The 26,703-nt window shown below is 50.9% G+C and overlaps 7 protein-coding genes across 7 annotated transcripts; 4 read left to right on the forward strand and 3 right to left on the reverse strand.

The window, feature by feature from the left end:
• Window positions 1-440: 440 nt before the first annotated feature.
• Window positions 441-3,643, forward strand: BO72DRAFT_487265 (uncharacterized protein; the record flags this gene model as incomplete). The annotated part of the gene is made up of 4 exons (XM_040947975.1): window positions 441-869; window positions 934-1,408; window positions 1,459-2,271; window positions 2,317-3,643. 4 exons carry the CDS (start codon window positions 441-443, stop codon window positions 3,618-3,620), a joined length of 3,021 nt encoding a protein of 1,006 aa, XP_040799781.1. The 3' UTR covers window positions 3,621-3,643.
• A 1,922-nt stretch (window positions 3,644-5,565) lies between these two features.
• BO72DRAFT_381686 (uncharacterized protein) lies at window positions 5,566-5,826 on the reverse strand (the record flags this gene model as incomplete). Its single annotated transcript, XM_040941441.1, has 1 exon — window positions 5,566-5,826. The coding sequence occupies one exon, from the start codon at window positions 5,824-5,826 to the stop codon at window positions 5,566-5,568; it is 261 nt and encodes an 86-aa protein (XP_040799782.1).
• A 1,831-nt stretch (window positions 5,827-7,657) lies between these two features.
• BO72DRAFT_159526 (uncharacterized protein) lies at window positions 7,658-8,727 on the forward strand. The gene is made up of 2 exons (XM_040939297.1): window positions 7,658-8,241; window positions 8,298-8,727. The coding sequence occupies exons 1-2, from the start codon at window positions 7,747-7,749 to the stop codon at window positions 8,610-8,612; spliced, it is 810 nt and encodes a 269-aa protein (XP_040799783.1). The 5' UTR covers window positions 7,658-7,746; the 3' UTR covers window positions 8,613-8,727.
• Window positions 8,728-9,333: 606 nt separating this feature from the next.
• Window positions 9,334-10,723, forward strand: BO72DRAFT_449495 (alpha-ketoglutarate-dependent dioxygenase AlkB family protein). Its single transcript, XM_040945040.1, has one exon. It carries the CDS (start codon window positions 9,394-9,396, stop codon window positions 10,507-10,509), a length of 1,116 nt encoding a protein of 371 aa, XP_040799784.1. The 5' UTR covers window positions 9,334-9,393; the 3' UTR covers window positions 10,510-10,723.
• On the reverse strand, window positions 10,560-11,813 carry BO72DRAFT_381454 (D-alanine--D-alanine ligase; the record flags this gene model as incomplete). Its single annotated transcript, XM_040941433.1, has 3 exons — window positions 10,560-10,727; window positions 10,783-11,615; window positions 11,681-11,813. The coding sequence occupies 3 exons, from the start codon at window positions 11,811-11,813 to the stop codon at window positions 10,560-10,562; spliced, it is 1,134 nt and encodes a 377-aa protein (XP_040799785.1).
• A 547-nt stretch (window positions 11,814-12,360) lies between these two features.
• BO72DRAFT_497797 (acyl--CoA ligase) lies at window positions 12,361-14,245 on the reverse strand (the record flags this gene model as incomplete). Its single annotated transcript, XM_040948722.1, has 5 exons — window positions 12,361-12,913; window positions 12,979-13,403; window positions 13,470-13,904; window positions 13,964-14,101; window positions 14,153-14,245. The coding sequence occupies 5 exons, from the start codon at window positions 14,243-14,245 to the stop codon at window positions 12,361-12,363; spliced, it is 1,644 nt and encodes a 547-aa protein (XP_040799786.1).
• Window positions 14,246-21,078: 6,833 nt separating this feature from the next.
• BO72DRAFT_381687 (Zn(II)2Cys6 transcription factor domain-containing protein) lies at window positions 21,079-23,117 on the forward strand (the record flags this gene model as incomplete). The annotated part of the gene is made up of 3 exons (XM_040941442.1): window positions 21,079-21,205; window positions 21,327-22,472; window positions 22,603-23,117. The coding sequence occupies 3 exons, from the start codon at window positions 21,079-21,081 to the stop codon at window positions 23,115-23,117; spliced, it is 1,788 nt and encodes a 595-aa protein (XP_040799787.1).
• Window positions 23,118-26,703: the final 3,586 nt, after the last annotated feature.

A 26,703-nucleotide genomic window follows, 5' to 3' on the forward strand; every position in this document is an offset into this window, starting at 1 on the left:
AATCCGACACTAGTCCTACAGCGAACAATTCAGCATCGATGCTTGCCGTACTAGACTCGACTCACCGGCCTAGTTGGGCCCGAATACGACTGCCCCCGTATTTCTTTCCCAAAATGTGATCGCGTCAACACTCTCGTTTATGCAGACTTCCCTGCAGTGCCAATGGCTTCTTACCTTTCCGACTTGATCCTTTGCGGAGCCTTTTTTTCGCTGATCCTGAGCCTGCCTATCTCTCTCTTTTCAGGTATTCGTCCATGAAATGTCTCAACCCGGCTTGTCTGAATGTACAGGGTCACAACGAGCACCTCGGGGTAGGGCCAACCGAGCCTTGAACCTGTATGAGAGCTGTGATGGAACTGAGGTATAAAGCAGAGAAACATTCATCATAAGAACTCATAAGCACCAGCACAGTGTGCAATCGCAGCTTGCCATTGACCAAAATGCGTTTGACCTCGCTTCTGATTACCGCGCTGCTCTCACGACAGGGCATTGCCCTCGCCCACAAGACGACTGGACCTTATGACGACCTCGGCTCGTTTCAGGATCCAGCACCTCGCGTGCGTCCTCGTTTCCGCTACTGGCTGCCGGATGCCAGTGTCGACTCCGGACGTGTTCAACAGAATATTAAAGATGCTGGTGCTCTGGGTGCTGGTGGTGTTGAGTTCCTCCCATTCTACGCTTATGGCTCCGAGGTGCCAGGGGCGGACTGGGCGACCTATGGCTTTGGCACGCCGGCGTACCTCGAGATTTTCAAAGCTGCTCTCCAGGCTCACAGGGAGGCTGGCCTTGCCATGGACTTTCCCCTTGGTCCTAACCAGGGCCAGGGAGTGCCTGCACGGTATGATGATGAGGGGCTTCAGTGGGATTTGGTAAGTGGGAGAAAGGGCACTATGTGCTTTTGTGCACACTAACATGTTGAACTTGAATAATAAGGCTTCCTACACAGTTGCTATCCCTTCGAACGGAACGTATGACGGCAGGCTTCCAGGTTGGGATACAGGCGATCTGGTGGCACTGGTTTCGGCTCAAATCCTTTCTGCTCGGAACATCACTGGCCAGACCGTTACGACTTTCTACACCGTGGCAGTCGAGGACCATATGCAATACGTGCTCAAGAATGCAACACTACAGGACTGGACAGACAATGTATCATCAGAAGGCACTGTTCATCTGAACCTTTCTTCGTCTCAAGGCGAAACCTATCTGCTTTTTGCATTCTACCAGTACCGGACACACACGCAAAATCTCCCAGTCAACTCAAACATGACCGGGACAATCTTTGACAATGGTTCTTACATTGTCGACCACTTCAGTGCGCAGGGAGCACAGGTAGTCACCAGGTTCTGGGATGACTACTTGCTCGAGGACGCTGAGATCAAGGAGCTTCTGTCCGAGGTCGGTAACTATGGTAAGCATTCCTGCCACACCAAGGGACGAACATAGCTGATAATTTGACAGGCTGGGAGGATAGTATCGAGGCGACTTCGAACATATCGTGGACGCCATCGCTGCCGAAAGTCTTTTATGACAAATATGGCTATGACCTGAAGCGTTATCTACCACTCTTCGTTTTCGGCAATAACAACATTGGCATTCAAACCGCTGCACCGGGTTCAATACAGTGCCTGCTAGATACTCCAGACCAAGGAAAGGGATATGTGAATGATTATCGTGGTGCTGTAATGAAGGGATACCAGGCCTACGTGGAGCATTACACGAACTGGACCAACGCGATGAACCTACAATACTCGTCTCAGGTTGGCTACAATCTACCTGTTGATGTCTTGGCTAATGTCCCGTATGTCAATGCACCAGAGTGCGAGAGCTTGCAGCACCAGAACAATGTTGACAGTTATCGGCAATTCTCTGGTCCCGCGATCTTAGCAGGAAAGAAAGTCATCTCGAACGAGCTGGGCGCTGTTACAACCGAAGCATATAGCCATACGATCACAGAGCTTCTGTGGCAGGTCAATCGAGCGGCTGCAGGGGGCGTCAATCAGATCGTGTTGCATGGACAATCCTACTCTGGAGACTACTACAATACGACGTGGCCAGGCTATACAGCGTTCTTCTATCTGTTTTCAGACTCATACTCTGAGAAGCAGCCATACTGGGGCCACGGATTCTCAGAAGCCTTGAACCACATTGCGAGGCTACAATACTCACAGCGAAAGGGTGTCCCGAAAGTTGACTTGGTCGTCTATAGCAAGGACTCCGCATCTGATCCGTATTTGGGAACTATCTATAACCAGAGTGACCTGATCGAGCACGGTATGTGTTTTCTCTTCCAACTTCGCGGACTTTGCGTTCTAATAGGAAAAGGTTACACTTATGTCTACCTGTCACCCGAGAACTTCGCCTTGCCTCAAGCTTATGTGAAGAATGGGTCATTGGCACCGGATGGTCCCGAGTTTCGCGCCATGATTATCACTAGGTCGAGCAACCTCACTCTTGATGCCATCATCCATATCAAAGATTATGCCCGTGCAGGTCTTCCGATAATCTTATCAGATGGACTGCCCAACATCTACTTCACAGAAGATGGGACTGAGACTGCCACTCGGGCAGAGCTGGCCTCTCTGCAGGCTACCCAGAATGTCTATACGGTCGCTGCTGGTCAAGCAGCTAGCAAGCTCTCAGCTTTAGGCATCTCGCCCAGGGTAAAAGTGCAGGCAGACGGGACCTGGTATTCTACCTGGAGAACTGACAGCGACGGCACAGATTATCTTTTCATCCTCTCGGACCTGGTCAAGTCTGCTGGCAGAATAAGTGTCGCAACCACCAAACAGCCTTACTCACTAGATCCGTGGACTGGCAAAGAGAGCCCACTTTTGGCATATCAACAGGAATTCGGACGCACAATAATTCCCTTCTCCTTTGCTGCAAACCAGACCGCCATACTTGTCTTCAGGGACACCATGACGTCTGCGACATCACTCCGTACCACCGACATTCCCACTTCAATCATTGGGCATGAGTACAGTCAAGCAGGGAGCCTTCATCTGCATGTCTCGTCCAGCAGCCTTGCAAAGACATCACTGCCACTCTCCAACGGCAAAACCATCACTCAGCTCACTAACCGCATCGTCGCCCCAAGTATCACTCTATCTAACTGGACTCTCACCGTCGAGCATTGGAACCACCCTCTTAATATAAGCGATGCCTCCACTATCGCGCTCAAACACAACACCACCCACAGGCTCACTTCCCTCGTCTCCTGGCGCGACATTCCCGCCATCGCTAACGCCTCCGGAATAGGCTACTACACGCACAGCCTGGCATGGTCGCCTTCAGCATCCGCCTCAGGCGCATACCTCCTTCTATCCAAAGCCACCAACGGGGCGCGAGTCTACGTGAACGGTCACCGCGTTCCGCCCTTCGACTACCAGGCCCCGAAGATCAACATCAGTCCGTACCTTCACGCCGGCGCCAACGAGATCACGGTAGAGGTTCCGTCCGTGATGTGGAACTACCTCCGCTCGATCTTCGATGAGCTCTGGACAGGCGGCATTTACCCGGCAAATGTCTTCAGAGCCTACGGTGGCTTGCCCGGAACAGTGGATAATGGGCTTATCGGAGAGGCAACGGTTGTGCCATATGTGAATGTGCATGTGGGATGAAGATCATCCAAGCAAAGTTCAAGATCCGCAGACAGAACATAGCAGACAAATCCAAGCAGTCCCAAAACCAATGAGATCGTCGGTCGTGAATCGAAGAAGACACTCATACATCAGAAAACAATTCTCCACGTGTTGTCAGCCTAAATCCTCACCCTGGCTACCTTCGAAGTAGAGCAACCAATACAGACGAAAGCAAACCAACCCGCCTTCTATTTTTCTTCCATCCTCCCGATCATCCGATCATCCGATCACCCAGGATTACTCCTCGAACAAGCAAAACCACGAACCACAGTGAGGAGTGAGGATAAGCGACGTTCCAAAAAAGCAGGCGCCGATCCGCGACCCGTAGCGAGCAGATTCACGGTAGTGTTAGCGCCCCCCCCGGGCCCCGGAGAGGAGCCCCCAGACACTACAGAACCCAAACAATTGAGTTCAACGCCATTGTTCACCAGCCTCTAGTCTAGCCACTCCAGCTGGCTGGCTGGCTAGTGATTTACCTACACAGTAGAAGCGCGCTCGCTAGTGACGGGTCTAGAACACCCACACCCCACCCCCTGCCCCCGAAATCCCCGAAAAACAAAGCCATTGTTCCGACTTACCTACGTAGCATAGATCTGCAACCACGTTAATTCAGATTTACTCTAGAACCGAAAGGTCCCGCGACGCGATTGAAGATTACACCTACATAGACTACATAGTAGTAACTTTGAACAGTACGTACTGCCTCCTGCCGGTCAACAAACAACAATCCATCTCGCGCCAAACCATACCGACCGACCACCTCACCACCTCCCCACCTTGACAACCAACTTAACTCCATGAGCCATTACATACTACATACTACATACTACATACTATGTGATCCAGCCCCAGCATTGCCCGAACCACATTTCGGAGGCGAGCGGAGCCCAGCCCAGCCTAAGTAGCCTAAGTAGCCACTAACTAACTAGCCTGGGGCAAAGAACTCGGCAAAAGATGATGTCAATGTATCCACTTCCCGGGGGTTCGTTCACTCAGTAAGGCGTTCACGGAGCTAGTACGGAGTCTACGGAGTCTACGTAGTCTAGACTGTGACCACTGAATTCCATTGAACCCATAACTGGACTTATTCTGGATGTGGAATACGTAGTAACTTGGATCTAGTTCGGGGCATGTTGTTCACTCACTCCCTCATTCACTAGTCTACGGACTTACTCATACTTAACTCACCGCATGGGGGGTTGGGTTGGGGCAAAGGATGGGTGGGTGGTGGGGGGGGGGGATTTGGATTTTAGGGGTTGGGGTTGGGGCGAAGGAAGGGGTCGGGCATCAGTTAATTCTTGCCGACGAGTATAATGATGAGTCGGGTCTTGTAGATGAAGGCAAATGAAAAGAAGCCAAACCTAGTGGTGGTTGTCACATGGACAATCCAAACCACCGAACCAAGGAACCAAGAGGCAAGGAACAGGTCATGATCGTTCATGATCCGGGAGTTTCACAAAAATAAATCCAAGTTTTGTAAATTGTTTCAAACCATGCTTCGATCCATCGTCTTGTAAGAACAGAAGATTTCACCCTAAAAAGAAACACCCCTAATTGTGTTTGCCTCTGCCTACTCCTGCGCTAAAGTGAAACCCAAAACCAGAGTCCCATCCCTGAAATAATGAAAATTGTAGTGACATCTACTCCATGTCTAGATTCCAAACTCCAAAACATGAATTCGAGAAGTAGAATAAAAAAAATGGAGTTCGTTTCGTCTTGTCTCGTATAGTGATTCGTTGCGTGGTTGTTTGTGTTGCCATGTACACCAGCATGTTGATGTGTTGTAGCATAGTGGAGATCGTAAGGAGGGTAATGTGGTAATGTTATGCGTGAGAGGGTCTCCGGGACCGCTCCTCGCTGAGGTCATTGTCGCTAATGATTGAAACGCCTGTAAATAGAATTGTGGTGTGGATAGTGCATCCTTTCAAGTCGAGGCGCGTCGATTAGGGACAAGGATGTTGCTGAGGCGTTTCCACCGCTGTCCCGGCGATGACAGATTCTCCCGCTCTATGCGATCCTTGTCTATGCTGGCCTTTGAGGAAGACTGTGTAGATGATCGCGGTCGGGTAACGAAGGCTTCGTGGTCGGCGAGAACATCTTCAAGTCGCACGTCGGAGTCGGAAATGCGAGGATGGCCATCGCTGGGGTCAAGGATCTCGATAAATCGGGACGGCATGTCGCGCATATTGTGTATGTGTTTAAATGTAGTGTAGATGCGTAGAGAAGTGTGTTTGGGAGTCTTGTCTTTGAAGGATGATCCAAAAAAAAGAATTGCCTCGGTCGTGCTTCGAGATGGGGAAAGCTTGCTTTTTGACCTCTTTTACTTCGCTCTTAGTCGGCTGGGGGCGGAGGTCGTGTGCGTGGTCACGAGGGACGCGGAGAGAACTTTATTCAAATATGGGGAAAGCGGTCGATCATAGAGGTACGTGCATGCAGATATTGACCGAAAAACCAGATTCTCACGGTCGAGGAGGAAAATGAGTGTGAGAAGAAAAAATAGGAGGGCTGGAAAGAAGGTCTGAACGGATATGGTTTCCGTGTAGCCTCTCCAGGTGGAGAGGAGGGAGGACCCTTAAAAAGAATCGAGGGGCAAAGGATGTCTGAGGATAAAGAGAAACCCCTAGAGAAAAAGCAATGAGACGGGAGATGAGAAAGGCACGGATATTGCAGTAGTCGAGAATGCCGATTCGTTGATTACAGTTTCAGTTATGCGCCAGACAGGGATGTCGAAGCAGTGTGGTTTTTGCAACGGAGGGGGAGGGGGTCGGTCAGAAAGATATCTATGTCCAGCGGATAGTTAAAGGGCGCGAGGCGCCGCTGACGTCCGGGGAAAAGAAAGAGTATATTTATGAGTATGAGTCCTCTACGGTAGGATCCATCAGCCCTTGAAATGGTATGTCGATTATTCCGCGCTTTTCCCGCCTCCCCAATAGGTCATTGTACCGGGACAAGCGGGGGTTGGTGATCATGGATGGGGATCAACTGTCGGGACTGGTATGGTGGCGCATCAGCCAGAGCAAGGGCAGCGACATCGACTTCCGCCGCGCAAGCATAATATTCTGATGGGTTGGCGGACCCTGTGATTGATGAGGATACATGAGGATAAGCGGGGAACGTTCTGTGAGAGGAAAAGCGGTTCGTCCGTCATCCTGAAAGGGAGGTGTGTAAGAAGGAGACATTGGTGCTGATTATGAAGCCGATGATGCTGATGGATGCGTGGGATGGAAGGGGGTTGGTCCGTTGCCTTGGGCCACAGTGAGTGCCCCTCTTTCGGGATGTGGAAAAGGTTCAAGCACAGCGGAAAAAAAAGAAAGAGAGAAGGAAAAGAAGAAGAATGATCGTCATCGGGTGACCGACTGTCAGGTGTAGAGAAAAGAAGAGTGCAGGCAGGTTAATCATGGGATTATGAGGACGACTCCACCCACCGGTTCTTCCCGCCCGTCCCGAATGGTCATCATCGCTACCTACAGTTCTCGAGGCAACAACTTATCTTCCTTCAGTCACTGACTCACTCGCATCAGAACAGGAGATGACGTTGTCCATCTGTGGCTGCAACTCTCATTGATAACCTGTGGCTTGACTGGGGCTGGCGATCATAGATAATCCACGCACACCGCAGAGTGGTAGACGTGTCCCAACTCCATTATTCCCTTCACATTCAACCAATGTTCAACCGATGTGCAGCGCGGGGGCGACTTTCAGATCAGCAGATTGCAGGTGTACCGCCTCGAAACGACTCAACGCGCAACGTAAGAGCTTAGCAAGCTCTTGGACAGATCACGGAGGCTATTCTTAGCAACGGATTGACGTCGAGTCATCAGTAGGTAGGGTGGAATGTTTGTAAAAGGAAGCTTGTTGCCATCGAGGGGAAAGAAAATGTTAGTGGTAGAAGAGATAGATCGGGCTGAGGTCAACACCACCACCATTCAACCTGTGGAAGTTCTCCTCTCGCGGCATGTGCTACCTGTGACGTCATGGCTCCTACTTTCGCTCTTCGCCATTTCCTCCCTCACGACCACTTCGACTTCGAACTAGTCACTATTAGGTACCCAGCCTACCTATCGGACATCCGTCATTTTTTTATGATGTTCCATCAGTAAGCGACATGCCGAATAAGCGCGTCAGAAGAAATACCCGGTCTTCACAGAAGCTCCCTTCTCCGCCTCGATCCGAGCAGGATGCTGCAGTCGCATATGACGCTCATTGTGTGGAAGATCCTGCGTCAGGCGGCGGGGGAGTCACAGAACGTCAGACTGAAGACCATGACTCAGTGACGTCGGACCTTGCGGACGAAGACGAGATGCCCGAGGAGACAGGGAGCACTGGCGAACAGCCGGCTATGCATGCGGCGGGATACGCAGGCGGAAGCGGAGCAGGCTACAACGCGCTCAAGTCGTTCAACGGTCAAGTGTATTCAGGGATGGCCGTCGGAGGCTCGCATACCTGGAAGTATGATGAGGGAACGTGGAAGGAGACGAAAGAGGAGCCGGACCTCTGGCGCATTGATTACCGGACAAACAAGCGACGTGCAAAAAGAGCGCCGGAGGGAAGCGGTGCACCGGTGGGGACGGAGTATCACTGGTTGATTGTGGGACATCAGGTATGTTTCTTTCAGGTGTAGAGAAGATCAGCAGTGGCATTGCTTACCCTGGGCAGCACGTCAAGAAAGTCGATGCGAATACCTACGAGACCCATCTCACCGGCTCGAAGTATAAGCTCGCGTATAAGTCGGCCTCATCGAACTCGTGGTCGGTTCCGACCGTGAAGAAACAGCGGGAGAGAGAGGTCGAGCTGCTGGAGGATGCAAAGCATCGCGTCCAGGGACTGCCTCCGGTGCTGGCATCGGAGAAAGTCAAGGTTGAGAAGCATGAGAAGGGGCAAACGAAGCTCGACACTATGTTCGGCAAGGCGGGGACCAAGCGGAAGGCATCCCAGGATGCTCACAACGGAGATGAATATGGAAATATGTGATTCACTAACTGTGGTTGGCCGTAATGGACGCGGAATCAAAATGCACCTGGACTGAAAATCACATTTTTTACGCCCCCGCGCATGATGAATTGGGGCAATAAAACTGCTCCCTACATGCAGACTGATGGAGTAACTAGCTCAGATATCACTTGAGATTCAATGTTTGAGCTCATACATGATATACAGTATTGTAGCACCGTGGCGGGTATGATGTCCAGCAATCTTAGTGCTATCTCAGGTGCATTTCTGCGCATACACCTCTAGCGGGCATCTGTCTCCATGAGTATAGCCCAAGAGAAGCTACGGTCTTGCTAAAGACTAGTACTATCATTATAGACGAAATGCGATCTCCCTGCCACTTGACCTCCTCAAGCTGCAAGGGTGAACTGTTCGCAGATTCTCCCCCGCATCACGCAGGATCGTCAAATCAATTTGCGACGTAGTACTCCGTAGAATTAACAGCTTCAACATGCACTGAAAATGTACGTGATGCTGAGGAAGAATGATACAGAGAGAACACAGCCAGAAAAGAAAGCTACTCCATATACTTCAAGCAGCAAAAGAGTCTAGAGTCTAGACCCGCGCAGTTCCTCACTAGAGACGATTCGGATCGCTCCGATCCACAATAGCTGGGAACTATGACATCACCCACCGACGCGATCTTACCTTCGCGCCTTCGCGCCTCGAGCTTAATCTTCTAGATCTTCACCTTACTGCAAAGCTCAGCTATAGTCCAAAGCGACTCAATTGACGAAACCAAGCTTCGATTCCGAGTGTTATCATGTCCAAAAGAATCAATTCCTTTTTCCAACCCATCCAGTCGAAGAAGCCCAAACCCGATGCGGAAGCTCTACCAGCATCCCGGTCCGACTCGCCATCTCCCACCGCCGTCTCGAGCACGCACCACCCAAACTACCCCATGCCCATTCGTGACCTTCCCTCGCATATCTTCAAGCCGATCGCAAATCTCGAGCGTGTCCGGCCCCCGCAAGCCATCAACAACCAGCCACACCTCGACCTGCTGTATTTCCAGCCATTCATCCCGTCGCCGATCGCCCGCGATTTGTTCAACTTCCTCCGGAATGAGCTCCCCTTCTATCGCGTGCAGTACACCATCCGCCGCGGCCCAACGGAGACACTGATCAACACGCCGCGTTACACGACCGTCTTCGGCGTGGACGAGACAAGCATTTTCATACCGGGTTCACAGGATACGAAACCTATCGGCGTCGACAACTCCTCGTCCGAGTTGACTCAGACCCAGAATCCCACCCTCGCTCTCGTAGAGGCCCGCACCCGCGCCCCACCAACCACGATCAAAGACAAAACCAAGTACAACCATCCCCCGCGCCCCATCCCGCCGTGTCTCGATGTCCTCCGCCAGGCTGTCGAGGCTGCCACCGCCGACGGAACCCATTACAACTTCTGCCTGGTGAATTACTACGCCACGGGCGATGACAGCATCTCATACCACTCGGACGATGAGCGTTTCCTGGGGCCAAACCCCACGATCGCGTCCATCTCGCTTGGCGGGCAGCGGGACTTCATGCTCAAGCATAAACCTGTGGCTGGGAGTGACGTCGACGCAGGGAAGCCGCTCAAGTTCCCGCTCAACTCCGGGGATATGATCGTCATGAGGGGCGAGACACAGGCTAATTGGTTGCATAGTATTCCAAAGCGGAAGGGGGCGCAGGGGAGCCAGGGGAGAATCAATATCACATTCCGGAAGGCGGTGGTACCGGGTGGCACAAATAATTATTATAGGTATAATGTGGGCGACGGCGCGGTTTATCGATGGGATGAGTTGGGAAAACGAATGGTTGCTGTCAAGAAAGAGAAAGAAACGGAAGGAGTGAAAGAGTCCCAAAAGGTAGACGAAGTGAAGGTTGAGGAATAAGGCGAGGCGAAGGAGGTACCTCGTACCTGGCTGGCAACGATTGCATAATATCAGGACCGCGAGAATGGGTTCTTGTAGTTCCGGAACTGGTCCAGTGATACTGCGCCTTCGAGGATGTGCTGCAGGAGGGTTCCGTAATCCCATCCGATAGCAGCGGCAGCGAGGGCACAGAGACTGGCCTGATCTTCACGGCCAGGACGGCCAGGGCCAGTCATGTTCTAGATCACACAGATTAGCCTTTCAATCCTTGGAAAGTAGACAAGAGAGACATACAGGCTTCATGTTAATGTCGAAAATCGCGAATTCAGATCCCTCGCGGAACCTTCTGATATCAATACGTAGGGGTGCGGTAGCCCCGATTATCTTCCCAATTTGCTCGCATTGCCTCATCACGGAACCATAAGATGCGTCCTTCATCTCGTCCGCAGTCACCGTGCGCGAATTGACAGTAACAGCCACCGCGCCACTGTAAGGCGCCACCCCGTCGACATGATTGAATCGCGTGACCGGGGGGAGACTCCAGTGCGAATCATGACCCGCGGACGGCGGCATGACCGTAATAGTCGCCTCCTCGCCGGTGAGAAATTCCTCAATCAGGACCACCGGGGATTCCTGCACCAATGTGTTGACATGTGCCTCAAGCTCTGCACGATCGCGACAAAGCTTCACGCCGTGGCTACCACGGCCACGAACGGGTTTGCCAATGACGGGATAATGGGGGACAGAGTCCAGAATCGAGGTAATATTGTCCGTGGCGTGGATAAGCCAGGACTGCGGGAGAGTGAAAGAGCCGTGTTTGCGGAGCTGCTCGTTCAAATAGGCTTTGTCGTCAAAGTCCTCCACCAGCGTTGGGGGTTGTCCGACGACATAAAGAGGGTCGTTGGAAGTCAGTGATTTCGACACCTGCAGTGGATGCGAGGAGAACAAGACCGTATTGGCCCAGAGGTGTGTAGCACCTTGCTGTACGGCAGAGAGGATGCCTTCTTCGGTGTCGGGGAAGCACCAGCCTTCCTGTATTGAAGGATTCGGAGATGCCGTGGGGGTGAGGACGCGGACACCGTGCTTACGAAGCGTATAAGCAATGTCTGCGCCTGAGTCTTGATAGCCTGCAACAAGGTGTCAATTTCAGTTTCACAATGGAAGTGGACAGTGAGTGGAAAGGCTACTCTACCACCAGGCTTGCGAGGCTTTCGGGCACCGTTGATAACAGGTGGCTCGAGGGCTTGATAGAGTACTGCGACTGTGGAATGACCACGAGCCAGACTGTGACTCAGTCGCGCGGACTGTTGTTTGCATAGACTCATCATGGCGACGATGTGTGTTTTTTGTTGATCAGTGCTGAGGCAGATGAGCTCATGATATAGCATCTGGAACTATCCGAAAGTGCCGATTTCGGCACTTTCGGACTGACTCGATATAGATTGATGATATCATTTGGTGAGATCTGCAATCATGTCCTGCTGACGATATTGACACTTTAAGAGTATTTGTAACTTGAAAGAAGTCATATGAGAAGCATCAGAAAGACATCAAGGTGGTATATTCTTGGAGTTCCACAATCGAGGTGACTGCAAAGACTGGCACATAACAGCGGAGAGACACGGCAGAAAGTGCGGATTGCTCCGGGCATTGGGCGGCAAGTAAAATGGTGGCAGAAAACCACACCGCCTGCTGCTGTACTTTTTCCACTTGCGAGTTTCGGAGTGAACGCCTGGAATGCGAATTCCACAGGACTGGACAGAGAGTACAGAGTGGTCTGATTATTCCTTTGACCTTCATGATGGAATGAATGCTTGATGTATATTGTGACTGAAGTGCTTCCTACAAATCAGGTACCAGTAGCACACTCCCCTACAACCTCGGTCTCCAACCGGCCTCGACCTCCTTCTGGCTCTGTTCCCTCAACAGCCGCTTTAAGATCTTTCCACTCGCATTCTTGGGTATTGCATCCACGAATCTGACACCTCCCGTCAAAGCCTTGTAGCTCGCTAGTCTCTGCACGAGATAGCTCTTCACATTCTCTGCTGTGAGCCGATCTCCATCTCTTGGTCGTCGCACCACATACGCCTGGGGCAATTCCGTCCCTGGGAACAGATGCTTGATACCAATGACAGCCGCATCAACAATGAGCGGATGTGATATGAGCACAGCCTCTAGCTCCAGTGGAGCGACCTGGAATCCACGGACCTTGATCAACTCTTTCTCTCGATCCACGATGTACCATTTCCCTGTCTCCCTTGCACAGTATCCGATGTCACCAGTGTGAAACCATCCGTCTTCATCGAACGATTCTTTGTTCGCGGCGGAATTGTTGAAGTATCCTGGTGTTACGGTTGGACCTCGGACACATATCTCGCCGCGAACGTTGTATGCGGATATGTTGTTTCCCGCGTGGTCTATCAACCTGTTTAAAGCACAAGTGAGCCATGACATCTCATAGATGAAGGAGAGAAGGTTAGAAATGCCTACTTAGCTTCCAGGTTCGGAATCAAGCGACCCACAGATCCCGTGTAATCCTGCTCTGGGTACGGAAGCGTAGTTGCAATGCAACTTGTCTCCGTCATTCCCCAGACTTGCGTGCAAGGTGCCCCCTCACCCAGCAACGCTTGGAGCCGCCTCTGTGTTCCTCGATCAATGGGCGCAGCGCCGATCGAACTCGTCCGGATAGACCTCAAGTACCCCCGCTTGTAGGACAACGGGCTCATGATGATGGCGATGACAACGGGCGGAACAACCGCCAAGTCGGTCACATGGTACTTCTCCACGGTTTCCAGGAAGAGTAAGAGGTCGAAACGCCTCATGATGTAGTTGGTGTGACCGGCTTTGAGGCTGCCAAAATGGGTGGAAGGTACGGCGGCAGCATGGAAGAGAGGGGTCGGCACAACGCGGGAAACCTATTTCAAATATGCTTATGTTACTTTGGAATCGAGTTTGGTGTAGTACAATACAAGGCCAATTACCCAATATGGTCGATGATGCAACTCGAACACGAGCTCATGTTGCGCAATCAGATTTGTGTGAGTGATTTCAGTGGCTTTGGGCAGGCCTGTTGTTCCGCTGCTGAATAGCCGAACAGCTGTAGTCTGAGCGGCTATGAATCCATCGTGGATACGCGCCCAGTCCTTTTCGCCATGCTCAAACAGATCGGTCCAGGACACGGTCCCTTCGGGAATTGTTTCTCCCCTGGTGTTGAAGATGCGCACATGTGATAAGACGATGTTCAGATCATGCGCAGCTGTTCGGATAGGACCGTAGAGCTCAGGCTCGGTGATAATAAAGCGAACCTGCGCGGTCTGTAGGTGGTGCTTGAGCTCCAAAGGTGTATAAGCCGGGTTAGAGCCTGTGAAAATGCCTCCGATACCGACAATGGCGAGCACGAGCATAGGGTAGTAAATCTAGTGGGGTTTCAGCCATGCTCAAGTGGTGTGCAGTGCGCAAGCAATGGTTTCAGTACATCGTTGAAGGAATGAATATTGACGCAGTCTCCCTTCCGCACGCCCCAGGCATGAAGACCAGCAATCAATTGGCGGACGATGCGACGGGCTTGGTCGTAGCAAATGAACCGAGAGGGTTGATGGACATCTACATAGATCTGCCAAGGTCAGAGCCGGACGAAAAGAAGAATCATAGGTGGTGTCCTTACTGGGACAGTCCTGTCATAGGTCGGGTCCGAGAAACTGTAAGACAGGACATCAGTAGGGGGAACAGGGGCCCTAGATGGCGGTTCGAAGATCATGGCCGATGGCAAGGCCGAAAAAGCATCGAGAGCAGAAGGGGCTTCTGAGAATGAAGTCTTATATGGGCTATTTGAGGTCGCATACACAGAGCTGTGAAATGTGAAGACAATAGCCCCTTTCCCAGCTCCCTCGCCGAATGGCAATGTTTAAACAGACCGGATACATTCACCGTTCAAGAGATGTCATCCATAGACAGACGCGGGCAGGGCCCATTGCAAGTCCCTGGAAAGTACCCAATCGCACCGGGTGATGCCGAATAATATTACTCTTTGACCCGCTCTCCTGCATCAAGCCAGACTATTGACTTGTTCCATGCTACCAGCCATGCCACTGGATAAGTGACATATGCGGTCAGCGCCCATCACCGATCAAAGCCGGGCCTCGAACCGAGGATGCGTTCCGAGATCTCCGTACCGCCACAACATATGGATAGCACAGCAAAGGTTAATGAATAAGTGTCCTAGCCCAGTGCAAGCGCTGAGTATGCTACCGGTCTAGCGAGCATTCGTAAGATTTCGAATAGCGACCGCGGAATAAAGCTGGGTGATGTCTTCGTTGCAGCGTACATTGGACTTAGATCTATTTAGTATGTGCCACAAGACCCCAAGGAAAACCATGTCGAACACTCCGTGCCAATTAAGAGTCTTTCAATGGGTTTGAGCTTGATAACCAGTGGTCCAAGGGCAGAGCGACAAAACACATCCAGGAGTCAAAGTGCTGTGTCGTATGCTCTTGTTGACAGAAATTTCGAGATAAAAGACAATTGCTGTTCTTACGAAGAATTGCTGACTTCGTTGGATATAGTGTATAGTGATGAGATCAGATGCAGATAATCGTTTGTGATCGGAGGAAGCTGCAACTTCATCGGACACAAATGGACGTGAGGAAACCTAGTACACGTCCATTCTAGTCACATTCAATGATGGTCACTTTGCCATTGAACCGTCCTTGAGCGAAGCTTTGTGCTGCATGGAGTCGAACGCAGCGAGTATTTCTGTTTTCGAATAGGGTGGAATGATGTTATCTTCAACAATAAGGATGCTCAGTGAACGAACAGGCAGCATTTGCTCATATTGTGGGAAGTGGCGTGGAGAAGATTGAGGCAGTCAAGTATAACAGTCCAGTGTGAGGCTGATGATATTGAGGCTTGATATGGCCTGCGCTGCTCCAGGTGCGACTACAGGTGAAGCATAATGAGTGCATATTTGGCGCAGCACCAGACGCTTCAAGTTTGAGCTTATAGCGAATATTCTGCACTCATGCCATGAGCCCCATCTACCCACAAACATCAAGGAACGTTATCTGACCACTGATCAGCTTGCAGAGCGCTTCTAAATGACATACTCTTGCCAAGTGACTGCAGGATTGTTGGATGCTTCGCAAGGAGGATTAGGTTGCCGGTCGGGCCAAAGACACTTCTCGCCGCCCCTTTCGACAGCTTGACCTTACCCGGATCAGAACCACGTAAAGCTTCCCAAGAGTCTGAAGACAAGCTTCCAATTCAGGAAAGAGTTAGAAGAAGTCCTTCAGATTTTGATGATAGAGTGAATGTCTGAATGTCTGGCTGGTTGCAAGTGCCGACAATCATTCCGGAGTCGGAGGGGCCGGCTTACTGTTGCGGCGGGTAAGTCAGTCACTGAAGGCTCTCCCATTTCGGTGGGAGAAGCCCATCTCAGCTCCAGCTGGGCTGTTCATCATCCCCTCTCCTCTCCTCTCCTCTCCCCTCATCTTATCTCATCTCATCTCATTCACACGGAGCACAGCAAACCATCTTTTGCACGATCAAGGTCCGCGGAACGGAGTCACTATCTGTCGATAATCAATGTCATTTCAATTGTTCACCAATTATTTGAACCTACCAGATAACGATCAACTCGCTACCAAGGTGGTGTGCTGTGACTTCTCCTCGACTTCTTGTCGCCAAGGTCGACAGATGTCACCCAAGGCTTTGAATGAGCACCACTCTTCCCTTCACTGTATAATGAGAAGGCAGATGATTACGCCAGCTGAAGCCGAAATGTGGCCACTCAGACTTGGCAGTCTCGCTGGTAGGTGAGACAGACAAGGGTCTTCAAGGTGACATAAGAACTCTATTGTACTTCTCATCTGACGGTCTGTGCCGCAGGGTCCGCCGGACTACTCATGCCCAGGCCCACGTTGTGCCTCAAACGGCAAATAAGTCAGCAGCAGCCTGTTTCCTCTACCTGCCAATGGACACTAAATCTTGGCTTTCTCCTCATCGACCACGATCGACTTGCTGCTCAGGAGGATCAACAGACTGAGAACCAAGCTCCCGATGCCACCAGTATTACCCGGCCTCTCTTCCGGGAGAAGCGAGAGATGCTGGGTATTCATCTGAGGCATTCGGATCTGTAGCCATGGATTTGTCGCTTCTGAATTTACTCAATCGAGTGCGTGTCATAGGCCCATTCAAGTCCTTCCGGTGACAAAGTCCTTCGATCAAGGTTGTTATTGAGGCCATGAGGCCGCTTGAAGACGGTCTGAGAACTGAGTTGATCGCCGATAGCTTATCCCTATGCACCCCTTGGATCAATCACGAGTGGTGCTCATGCAGAGCAAGCATCATGAGGCATCTCTGGCCGCGAGCTATCGATCCGAACAAAACAACTTAGGCTTCACCCCCACCAGAGACGGATAGAGCACCAAGGCACCAAGTCGACGAATTCGTGGCAGGGCAGTTACTCCTTTTGGAAATGTGATGTTCTCTTCTACATTGGGAAGAAGGACCGCCTACCTGGCATCAAGTGGTCCTGGCGCCTATTTCTCGAAGCGCCACCAACACTGACGCTGGCGCTGGCTACCCACTTGGACAACACTACGGCAGTAATATTTTAGCCAGTGGGGCATATTAAGGACTATATTCACAGTCTAGACACATACGGGATCCCTGGGTGCAATGCGGCACAAAAAACAAATATGAGGCAACTAAGGACCTGAGGGAAAGCTTTCCGGCATCGAACGGAAAAGTCTGCTTTACTTCGCGGAATTTAATTAGCCTCCGTTCCATCTCCAGGCACATACCAGTGTGCAGCCTCGACGTTCTCCCGTACAATTCTCTATTTCAGTGCGTGCAACCGTTCGGCAAAAGGGAAGAAGAAATAAAAAAAATGAAAAAATGGAAAACAAAAGATTGTGGCTTGAAGGCTATCCCGAGCCAATGAGAGGTTTGTAAGAATCATTGTGTTTTCTGGAGCTCAAACCCCCTCGCTTTTGCCTAGACCTGCCCCTCCAAGTGATTATCACGGATTCGGAATGTGAAAGTCCGCGGGCACTCCACTAAGGCACGGTCAATGTTGGAAATTAGACCGATCAGTGTCCTTGGCCAATTCTAGTCCATGCCTCCTATTGGATAACTCATTTACTCAATCAACTTCGATGGTCTAATGGAATATGTTCGATCTGATGAAGAATTTCGCAGAAACATTCATTGCCTCAGTCCCGGATTTACCGAGCAAAGCAGTTTCGGTTTGCATCTACTGAGCATCATTGCGGTGGAGCCGACGAGAATGGCATTCGAATTTGTTTCAGGCCGCAGTGAGTATCTAAGCCACGAAACCCCTAGTCTAGTGTATGATTAATGAGACGCCATAATCACATCTGATTTGGACCATGACGGGTAGCTTTCCCCATTGTCCCCCTACTGGATGGCCTTCAACAGGCCTTGAATTCGGTATCTCGCCCAGCAAGCTCAGCCGAGTCACAAGTAAGCGGACAGTATTCAAGTTTCAAGCAATGGCCATGACGTTGATTGTTGGCCTTACTTGGCGGACTGTCGCAAAATGTTTGCTAACGATCTCGGCACTTAAGACGAATGAACACCAGACCAACGCATTTGGATTGGGCTGGCTGGCTAACCTGCACAGGATATTCTTCAATGACTCTTTCCGGTATAGACCAAAGCCTGCATTCATTCGGCGCTAGAAACCATGCAGACCTCGGAGTGCGCCGCAGACCAGAACAGTCTTTTCAGCTCAGCAATGATACTCATTGATGGGATAAACTGATCCATTCTGCTTTTAGCTCTCCTGCAGTTGCAAGTGAGTGCGGGGAGGTCTGCGCGCGCGGACTTATTCCAACTCTAACATGCTTCAGCACATACACTAGTCTATGGGCTTGCTGTAGACTCGCCGCTGCTGGAGGTATCCACTAACCGTGATGCAGGCTGGAGCATTACTCCAGTGGCCGGCCGAAACTACTTTGGAAGGCGTTGTCGGACATGATCATCGAGAAATGTGGAGGTATTGTTCCCCACTGGGCAAGAAGTGGGTTCTCCATGTTAGAAGGACCGCTTTCACATCCCAAAAGTACCGGTATATGATCTGAATGAAACGCATTGGGGTTGAGCCGACCTAGTGCACGTACAGTACCTTATTGGGTTGAACCTGAGCCAGCCATAGCCCGCGGAGTTCACAAATCCAGTCCGGGTTATCTCGACTTACTTCTGAATTGTACATTTACAATGCCGAACATTTTCAGGCTCTTGAAGGTCATTGTGCCAAGTGCCGAATTCCCCTGGAAGTGGAAACGACTGGACGTTCTAATCAATTCGATGTCACAAAGACCAGCCATGCGACAATGCAGTATGACGATACCGGATAGCATGATCGATATACGGTTTCGGCCCCTAACCGTGAATATATGCAAGGTATCTAATCCGCATTGAGCCTGAAGATCGACATCGCGTGGGTAAACGTTGATTTCTGATTTTTCCGCGCGTGGATGCAAGTGCTGAGGTAAGATTTCATCCTTTAGTCGGTTAACGCCGTACTTTGGTGGCTGCGGCCTTTGGAGTCTGGAAACCTATAATTGGGGGGCTCTAGAAAGACCACTAAGCCAGCAATGGCAGGTGAGAGAATTTACTACCACGATTGAAATCTCGCAAGGCAGCCGCCGATCCTTCAAGCTCCGTCCAACAACTTAAGACTGTCTGTATACCTCTTCCAGAGAGAAAGTGTGTACAGAGTGTGTTGTTGCAGTGACATATACTCCAAGGTCAATTTAAGCGAAGATGCAGTACGGATGACGTTTTCGACTCTGGCTAATCAAGTGCATGTGTGAGGCTCTCGATCTTTTCCAAACCAACCCTGAGCACTGCCCACCAATCAGGGGTCCACCAGAGTGTGTCCAGGGATAAGCCTCGTATCTGTGGCTTACGCAGGGTTCATGTAAGTCAGATGGCTCCAGAATCCTATCGGCGCAGCCGATGAAGGAGTTCTGCTGTGCTACGGTGTCTCATCGTTAATCATTTCCTACTACCCCGTACTGCCTGTCCGAAGCCACGTTTCCCCCGATGCATCCACCTCGATAACCAGAATTATCTGCGGAAGATTCGGGAAGTAAACATGCAGTGTATTAGCTTGGTGGGCCTCCATGCCACTGACAGCACAGTGCCAGGTTCTGGCCTGAAGGATTCAGGTTCGTCAAGTACCAGCAGGGGGTAGGACAAATACGCCGTGACCAACGGTAAAACCTGAAACGGAGGCAAGCTAGCAGGCTTGCAGTCCAACAAGACTGATTCAATTGATTTTGATCGAATTAAATAATTAAAACCAGAGGAAATGCAGAATGGACCAGCGTCAACACCAATGGATGCTCCCGCAGGAAGCGCTAGGTGGGTTAGTGGGAGCATTAGCTTCCTTTTGCTAAAGGGGAGAATTTGAGGATTTGCATGCAGTTGGGAATCCTTTATTTTGTTGCAGTACATGTGGCCTCGAAAAGTACGCAAATTGGCAGGCTCTAGGCTCCACCTGGCAGGCTGGAGATTCGGCTAACCTTATTCGATCGGAAAGCCATCCTATAACAGAAACTGCTAACTAACTCAACTCCGTACTCAGTGCTGATGAGAGACATGACGACTCAGACTAGTCTAGTCAGGCCTGGGCAGGGACGATCCCCGGTCGGGGTGGCGTTTCTGCATCCGTGAGTACAGTCCATTGAATACTAATATTATTACTTATCTTACATATTAAGTCTCTTGGTGAAAAAGAACCCGAGCCGGACACGGAGACTGATTGATTGGAGCAGAGACCCCCTAACGAGGGACAATCACCCGCAGCCCAGAGCAATATCAGATCGAAAGGATGTATAGCAGCTGTCGCGCCATTTGCGGTTCGCCTCGCCTATCCTCAGCGCACGCACAAGGCTAAGGCGCTAAGGCACTGAGGCACTGAGGCACTCATGCAGTCCCTCGCTCTCGTACATTCATTCATTCATTCATTCATTCATCCACTGACTTCAATCTGCCTTTTGACTTCCCCCCTGGGCCTAAGGCCCCCCCCCCCCTCCTCTCTCTTTCCTCCCCCACCATCCTCTGCCCCCTCTATGGTCCCTCAGGCAGCCAGAATTTATCTGCGATAATTAAAACCCTTAACAGGAATTACCTTACTAGGGTTTCGGACGGTTTCCGTATCGTCAATGGTCCGAATTATGGTATCTTTTCTTATCCTTGCATGTGCAAGACATGCAAAAGAAGGGATTGCAATCCTTCCATCCATTCGCTTCTGCTTCAACAAGTTTCGCCGGATAAGACGAGAGAGAGAATTGACTAATCGGCATAGTCAATTATAGTCTGCCAAGAGAGATCTCAGACTGGCGATACTTTATTCACCTGTCCTCCCTCAGAGGGTCCTTCCGAATTGCGACAGATAGCCTTGTCTACACAGTTCTTCAGGACATGACCACCGTTGGTTTTAAATCAGCTAATCTCCCCATTTTACATCTTTGACATACCACTGCAACACTTGATGACCCATCGTACCCACCATTACCTACGCTAGGCTAGATCCCCAGGCACCTCATTTCTCCTTGAAGCATGCATCCCACCGAAGAGAAAGAGCACAGACAATTGAACAGCAATCAATGTTTCCCGCCACCCTCCTCACAGCCTACAGCTGACGGGGACTTCCGGTGCGGAATCTGCAACAAGACATACAGTCGACGTAGGCTACCCTTCTCTTCTCCCCACATTTCCATCGATCAAGTCGTGATCCCTTGTCTTGTGCTCCACTGTGACAAACAGGCGGAATGGTATCCGAAGTATTTTCACTGATAGCACGGCAGGTGATTTGCGGGATAGGCACCGTCGTCGATGCATCAAGAACATTGGTCAGGAACGTCAGTCGAAGCGGAAGTCTTGTGATGCCTGTGCTCAGAAGAAGCTGCGTTGCTCTATGACTCGACCTTCTTGCAGCCGGTGCCTACAAAGCCGAAGACCCTGCGTTTATCCGGCATCCTGCGTTCCTGTAACAGCATCCGAGTCTGTCATGCCTCAGGAAACCTCTGACCAGGCCACCACTTCACCCCTCGCCTCTCTCTATATTCCGCTGACTCTGGCTCCTGGAAATGGGCCGTGGGCGCTGTCAGCACCACCTCTGGATACCTCAACTAATCCTGATGACAGTTCGAGGTCTCCTTGGAGTCCCGCCACTTCTACCAATGTGGATTTGTTGACTCACGGCCACGGTGACAGCTCCGTATTTCCGACGCAAACTCACTGGCCCTACGAATCACCTGCTGGCTCTGATTATTTGTCTGCGCAGCCTGACGCCTATCAATTGAATGACCACCTCCCTGGCCTCATAGATGACTATTTTGGTCACCAATCACGGTTGCCATATCATTCGCAGCATGGAACTACCGCATCATCACCTGCGGCCATGATGCCGCCGACGCCAGCAACATTTTCGAGCGACACGTATTCGCTGAATAATGGGTTTACGATGGCATCGCTTTCTTCTGCCTATACGGAATATGCTTGGAGCGAGGGATTCTCGACATATGATGAGGATGAGATCTTGCCTCTAACTGCATATCCCGAGACAGTGTCGGGCACTCTCTTTGGCCAGGGTCTTATCCCCAAAGAGAGCAATTCCTCTGGTAGTAGTGCCGATGATGTGATACAGGACATGGTCAGCCTGCTGAGAGAGTATCCTGGGGTTGCACTGCAGCAGAAGCTGATCTCCCCGTTTTTACATACCGAGTTGCATGCTGAAGCCATGCAAACGCTGAAAGAGCCTCCGGAAAATACGCTGGCTACTCTGTCAGCTTATGTCACCTGTGCGGAATCCTACGAGAGGGCTCACGGTGGCACCGGCGATTTCGACCATTTCCGCCGTGGGATGGAGAGCTGTATTACTCCCCTCCACACCCTCTGCATCTACCAGGTACTCGATTTGATTGACGATACCAGTCTACCCAATCTGGCTAGTGCAAGGCAGGGCTCTGACCCTTCCAACGACGGAGCAGGGGTGATTGCAGCAATCCCAGTTCTTCAATCTATTAGCAAGGTGTGTACACTTGATAATCCTTGACATTGTACAGAACCGACTAGCCAGAGTGTCGCGTGCTGACCTAACACGTCCTTGCCAGCTGGTCCAGCGCCTATGCATTGTTTACGGGGGTCCTCTCCAGACCTCTCACGAAGAAGAAACCGACTGGACGCGCTGGAAATTCAGCGAGTCGCTGCGCCGAAACATCTATTTCGTGCACATCATCCACACGCTGGCGACGAGGACACATCATCTTCATGGCCATTCTTCTTCAATTGGGGGAGTGGTCTACTCTTACCCCCTCTTCCAAGCTGAAATACTACTGCAACTGCCCCTACCGGCTCCGGAAGAGATGTGGCTGGCGCGCAGCGAGGAGGAGTGGATGATCGCACGCGCACAATCCCTGCGGCCCTGGACGGGGAACCTCCTGAGCGGCGCTATGCCTCCCCGTCCGCGGACGCTGCAGCAGTGGTTGATCCTAGACGAGATGGGCAGTAGTGGCAGTATGTCATCGTTGCCGTCCATCACCCGGATGATCCTAGCCTGCATCAGGGTCAACAAAGACTTGCCGGCGGCGGCATGAGCCGGAAGTATCCCTCTTTGTCTTTTTTTTTTGTCTCTCATCTTTGGAAATCGGTTTTCTCTTTCCCTATATCTACTAGGCGCTATACTATATCCGGGTGCAATGACTGTTTAATTTCATTTTATGTTGTTTTTTGTTTTTCGGGATCTTGTTCGGCGTCTGGCTTTGCGACGAAACGACATCCAGCGGGGCCCGTGGGGAGGAAGACCGGGAGTGGGGAATGGGAAAGTGGACTAGAGAGAATGCGTAGTTAGAAAGAAAGGAGAGGGGGGTTACCATGCACCATGAAATCAACTTTCATCCCCCAGCCTATAGATTTCTTTTCTCGAGGCTAGCTAGCTAGAAATCAATAGATTAGATAAGTTCATAGCACCAACTACATCTGAACTAAGTGAACTAAATTCTCTTGCATTTCCGCTATTCTTTGACCTACCTGACCTACCTACCATTCAAAGCTACACTGCACTACCGGCCGGATGAAGTACGCTTCCTCCTACTGAATAGGTATTTCATGTCTAAGAAAGTGATGTTTGTTATTTTATCATACATTTCCGAGGAAAGCCGGTCGGCGAGTGGGAAAGTTGTTCCTTGTCTCAGTAAACGTAACGCTTACACACTCCTTCTCTTACTTTCCTCTAGTCCGAGTGTTCGTCATTCTTTCTGGGCATACTGATAGATATTGTCTGATAGATTTGAAAAGAAAAAACTTAAGTACGCGCCTGAACAATCAAGGCAGGAGGAAAACACACACACACACACACACACACACACACACACAGTTGCCTATCGCGGTGGGTATAGGAGTTACGTGCAGAGCAGACTAACGATTACCGTGCAGTTGCCCCTCTCCTTGGCTTGAGACCCCACCCCCTCTTTTGCATTGAGCATAACTGAGAACAGGTGTGCCGATTGCATCCCAAAGAAGAGCCAGAGGCGGTGGTAAAGGTTCAGGGAAAGAATAGTTTACGGTAGGTATATTGAGAGGGCTGTTATGCTCCGGAAGTCCGCTGGATACATCTTCGTCTCGAGGGGTGGGGATGTTGCCGGCTTACTGCAGGAGGAATATTGCATCGGAATAGTGTGTGTGTGGGGGGGGGGAGGCAAGGAGGAGGGAAAGGGTATAATACTGCGTGATAGAGATCAATAGAGCTCAGTATGTCAGTCTGTTGACTCCACCGTCGGATACCTTACAGGGCCAAGGAGTTCTTCTCCTTTCCGCTCTTCGGAGCAGGTCCGGTCGCCACTTGCTTACGTTTTCTTTCTTGGGCTGCCCATATCCTTCCCCACGCATGTAGAACCGGCGAGACCGGAAGGATGTTTGGGGGGCTTGCTTCCTGCGTAGTAGTAAGACACCGAATATGCTGCTGGTTTTGCTGGTGTTGCAGGGTGACCTGTGCTGTTATCGTCGAATATTACCTTTATCGGGGGAAAGTAATGTCGGCAGGATGTATACTCGGTTAATTCAGTGTCTCCGTTTGGGCTTTTGGCTTGAACTAAGGAATCCTTTGCCTTGACTCAGATTGTCGGCGATCCTTGCCCTGTTTCGATCTGATCAGAATGCGAAATTCAGCAGCAAAACAGAGTAGAAACCCTGGGCATTATGACCCTAGCTGAATCAGCCCGGAATTTCTCCGATACCGCATGAAGGTGAACGGCGAAACAGGACTGTACCTGACTCGGTGGTGGAGGAATATGCTGTACCTCCGTCCTAAACGCCACTGGGCTCTAAACCTCGACTAAGACGATGGCTCACAATCCGCGCCAAATTCGGACCATTGAGGTGAGCCAGCTACTGAGTTATCATGCCAAAGGCTGAAAGGGACACACAGGTGATGATCCATCAACGTCATAAACAACCATCAGCGACGCCCGAACGAGTTTCAAAAGGTAGGTTAAGCTTATCAATAATATTAGAAAGAGGGGAGACCCTAGTCCGGGAGAAGGGAAATATGCAATTGCGTGAAATGGGCGCTTATCGTTCTTGACGCGAATGGTTGGAAGTAGATTGTTCTGCAGAGTCTGGCCGTGGGTTTCCTGCAGAGCTCAGAGAAGATAGAGTGATGACACTGACTGGATATCTTGTCCTCGATTGCGCTAGAAAGATAGGGAAGCATGCAATAAGGTAACATCATCAATCCAGTATGTATGCTTGGAAAAACAGAGTCGAGGTGCGTGGCTCCTCGACTGGCTCATTGGTTTTGGCTGGGCGTCTATCCATATCTCGGCGAGGCGGGGGAAGGAGCTGGGCAAGAGTCTCGAAGAGGAAGGGATTATTGGTGGGCTTGCTGTGGTGTCTAGAAGTAGGATTTGACTGGTGCTTTTGGTCAATTCTTGAACAATGCGATTGATAATTCTATGTTGTCATTAACAGGATGAACCTACCAGGTGTTTGTTACCCATGCTCCCCGGGCTCTACTTTCGGCGGCTGGCTGAAGATTTTGTGGTTGTTTTTTGGCCCTAAGCTTCGAACAACGCTCGCATCTGTTTGTCTGGGCGATAAATGTTGAGCTCTACCACATCGGTAGTGGTAGAGGCGGCTTTCCTACCAGACAGAAAAAGTGTTGAGTAAGAACGCGTTGCCTGTCTCATAGCACGACAAATTAATTCTCCATAACTATCCACGAATCGAACTTTAATAGAGCACGGAATAGTAGTGACTGCCGGTTGAGTCGACTGGTCGGTTCTCCACTGCGAAGAGAAAAAAAGGGACGGACCGTGACCCGGTCCATCCGTCAAAACACCAAAACAGAGGACCCCGCGGGCCTGCGGCAGGCCGAGGTGTTGGGGGGCTGCTGAATGAGACTCACCACTCACCACGTCCACCTCGGACCCTCGCTTGCATTGCAGCCTAAAGACTGCAGTCTAGTCTAGACTTGGGTCGGCATCTGCCAAGCACCGCTGCCAAGAGAAAGGAAGAAACCGGGGAGATCAGGGAGAACGAAGGGAGAGGAGAGGTCCGGACCCGGTCCGGAGACACGGTTAATGGAGTCTCAGTCTTTGCCGTGATTCTGCTTGATACGTAAGTATCAAATAGCCCCTCTCTACACGGAGAAATGCACAGATGCGGCTAATAATGTCCACCAACATGCCCAGCTGTAGCTCTGGCTGGCCGCTGGAGCGTCCTAATGAGGATGATAAGTTGAATGTCTGGCTCGAGCCTATTGATAGGCTTGCGATTGCATGTGGACTTGATTGCTAGGGGGTGACGAAGCGTGCCACTGTGTCTAGTTATCGGGCTCGTCCTGGTTGTGGTGCGGCTGGTGCTACGGTTTCCCGACGGAGATGCTTGGAAAATAGATGCAACCGCGCAGGTTCGGAGAGGGGAAGAAAGCGAGGCTTTGGGAAAGAAACAATCACATTCAGACAACAGAGAAAGTACCATTGGGTGTGGGTAATATCCATCATGCTGCGTACCTTTGGAAATAAGATAGCTTTGGTGTGCCAGAGGGAAGCACGGAGCACTTGACCAGAAGTCCACTCGGATAAAGAGAACGTTAGTTTCTTGGTAAGTGGAAACAAAGGCTTGGCTCGTCACTTGTTTGTTTGACAGTATCGAACCGTATCGCAATGCTGACGAGGCTGATGG

Source organism: Aspergillus fijiensis (genome assembly GCF_003184825.1).
Source record: "Aspergillus fijiensis CBS 313.89 unplaced genomic scaffold BO72scaffold_34, whole genome shotgun sequence".
Lineage (NCBI taxonomy): Eukaryota > Fungi > Ascomycota > Eurotiomycetes > Eurotiales > Aspergillaceae > Aspergillus > Aspergillus fijiensis.

Excerpts from the sequence above, each read along its gene's own strand:
- BO72DRAFT_159526 (XM_040939297.1), top strand. The coding sequence starts at position 7,747 with ATGCCGAATAAGCGCGTCAGAAGAAATACCCGGTCTTCACAGAAGCTC. Across the intron at positions 8,242-8,297 it reads GGTTGATTGTGGGACATCAG|CACGTCAAGAAAGTCGATGC; the intron begins GTATGTTTCTTT and ends TACCCTGGGCAG.
- BO72DRAFT_449495 (XM_040945040.1), top strand. The coding sequence starts at position 9,394 with ATGTCCAAAAGAATCAATTCCTTTTTCCAACCCATCCAGTCGAAGAAG.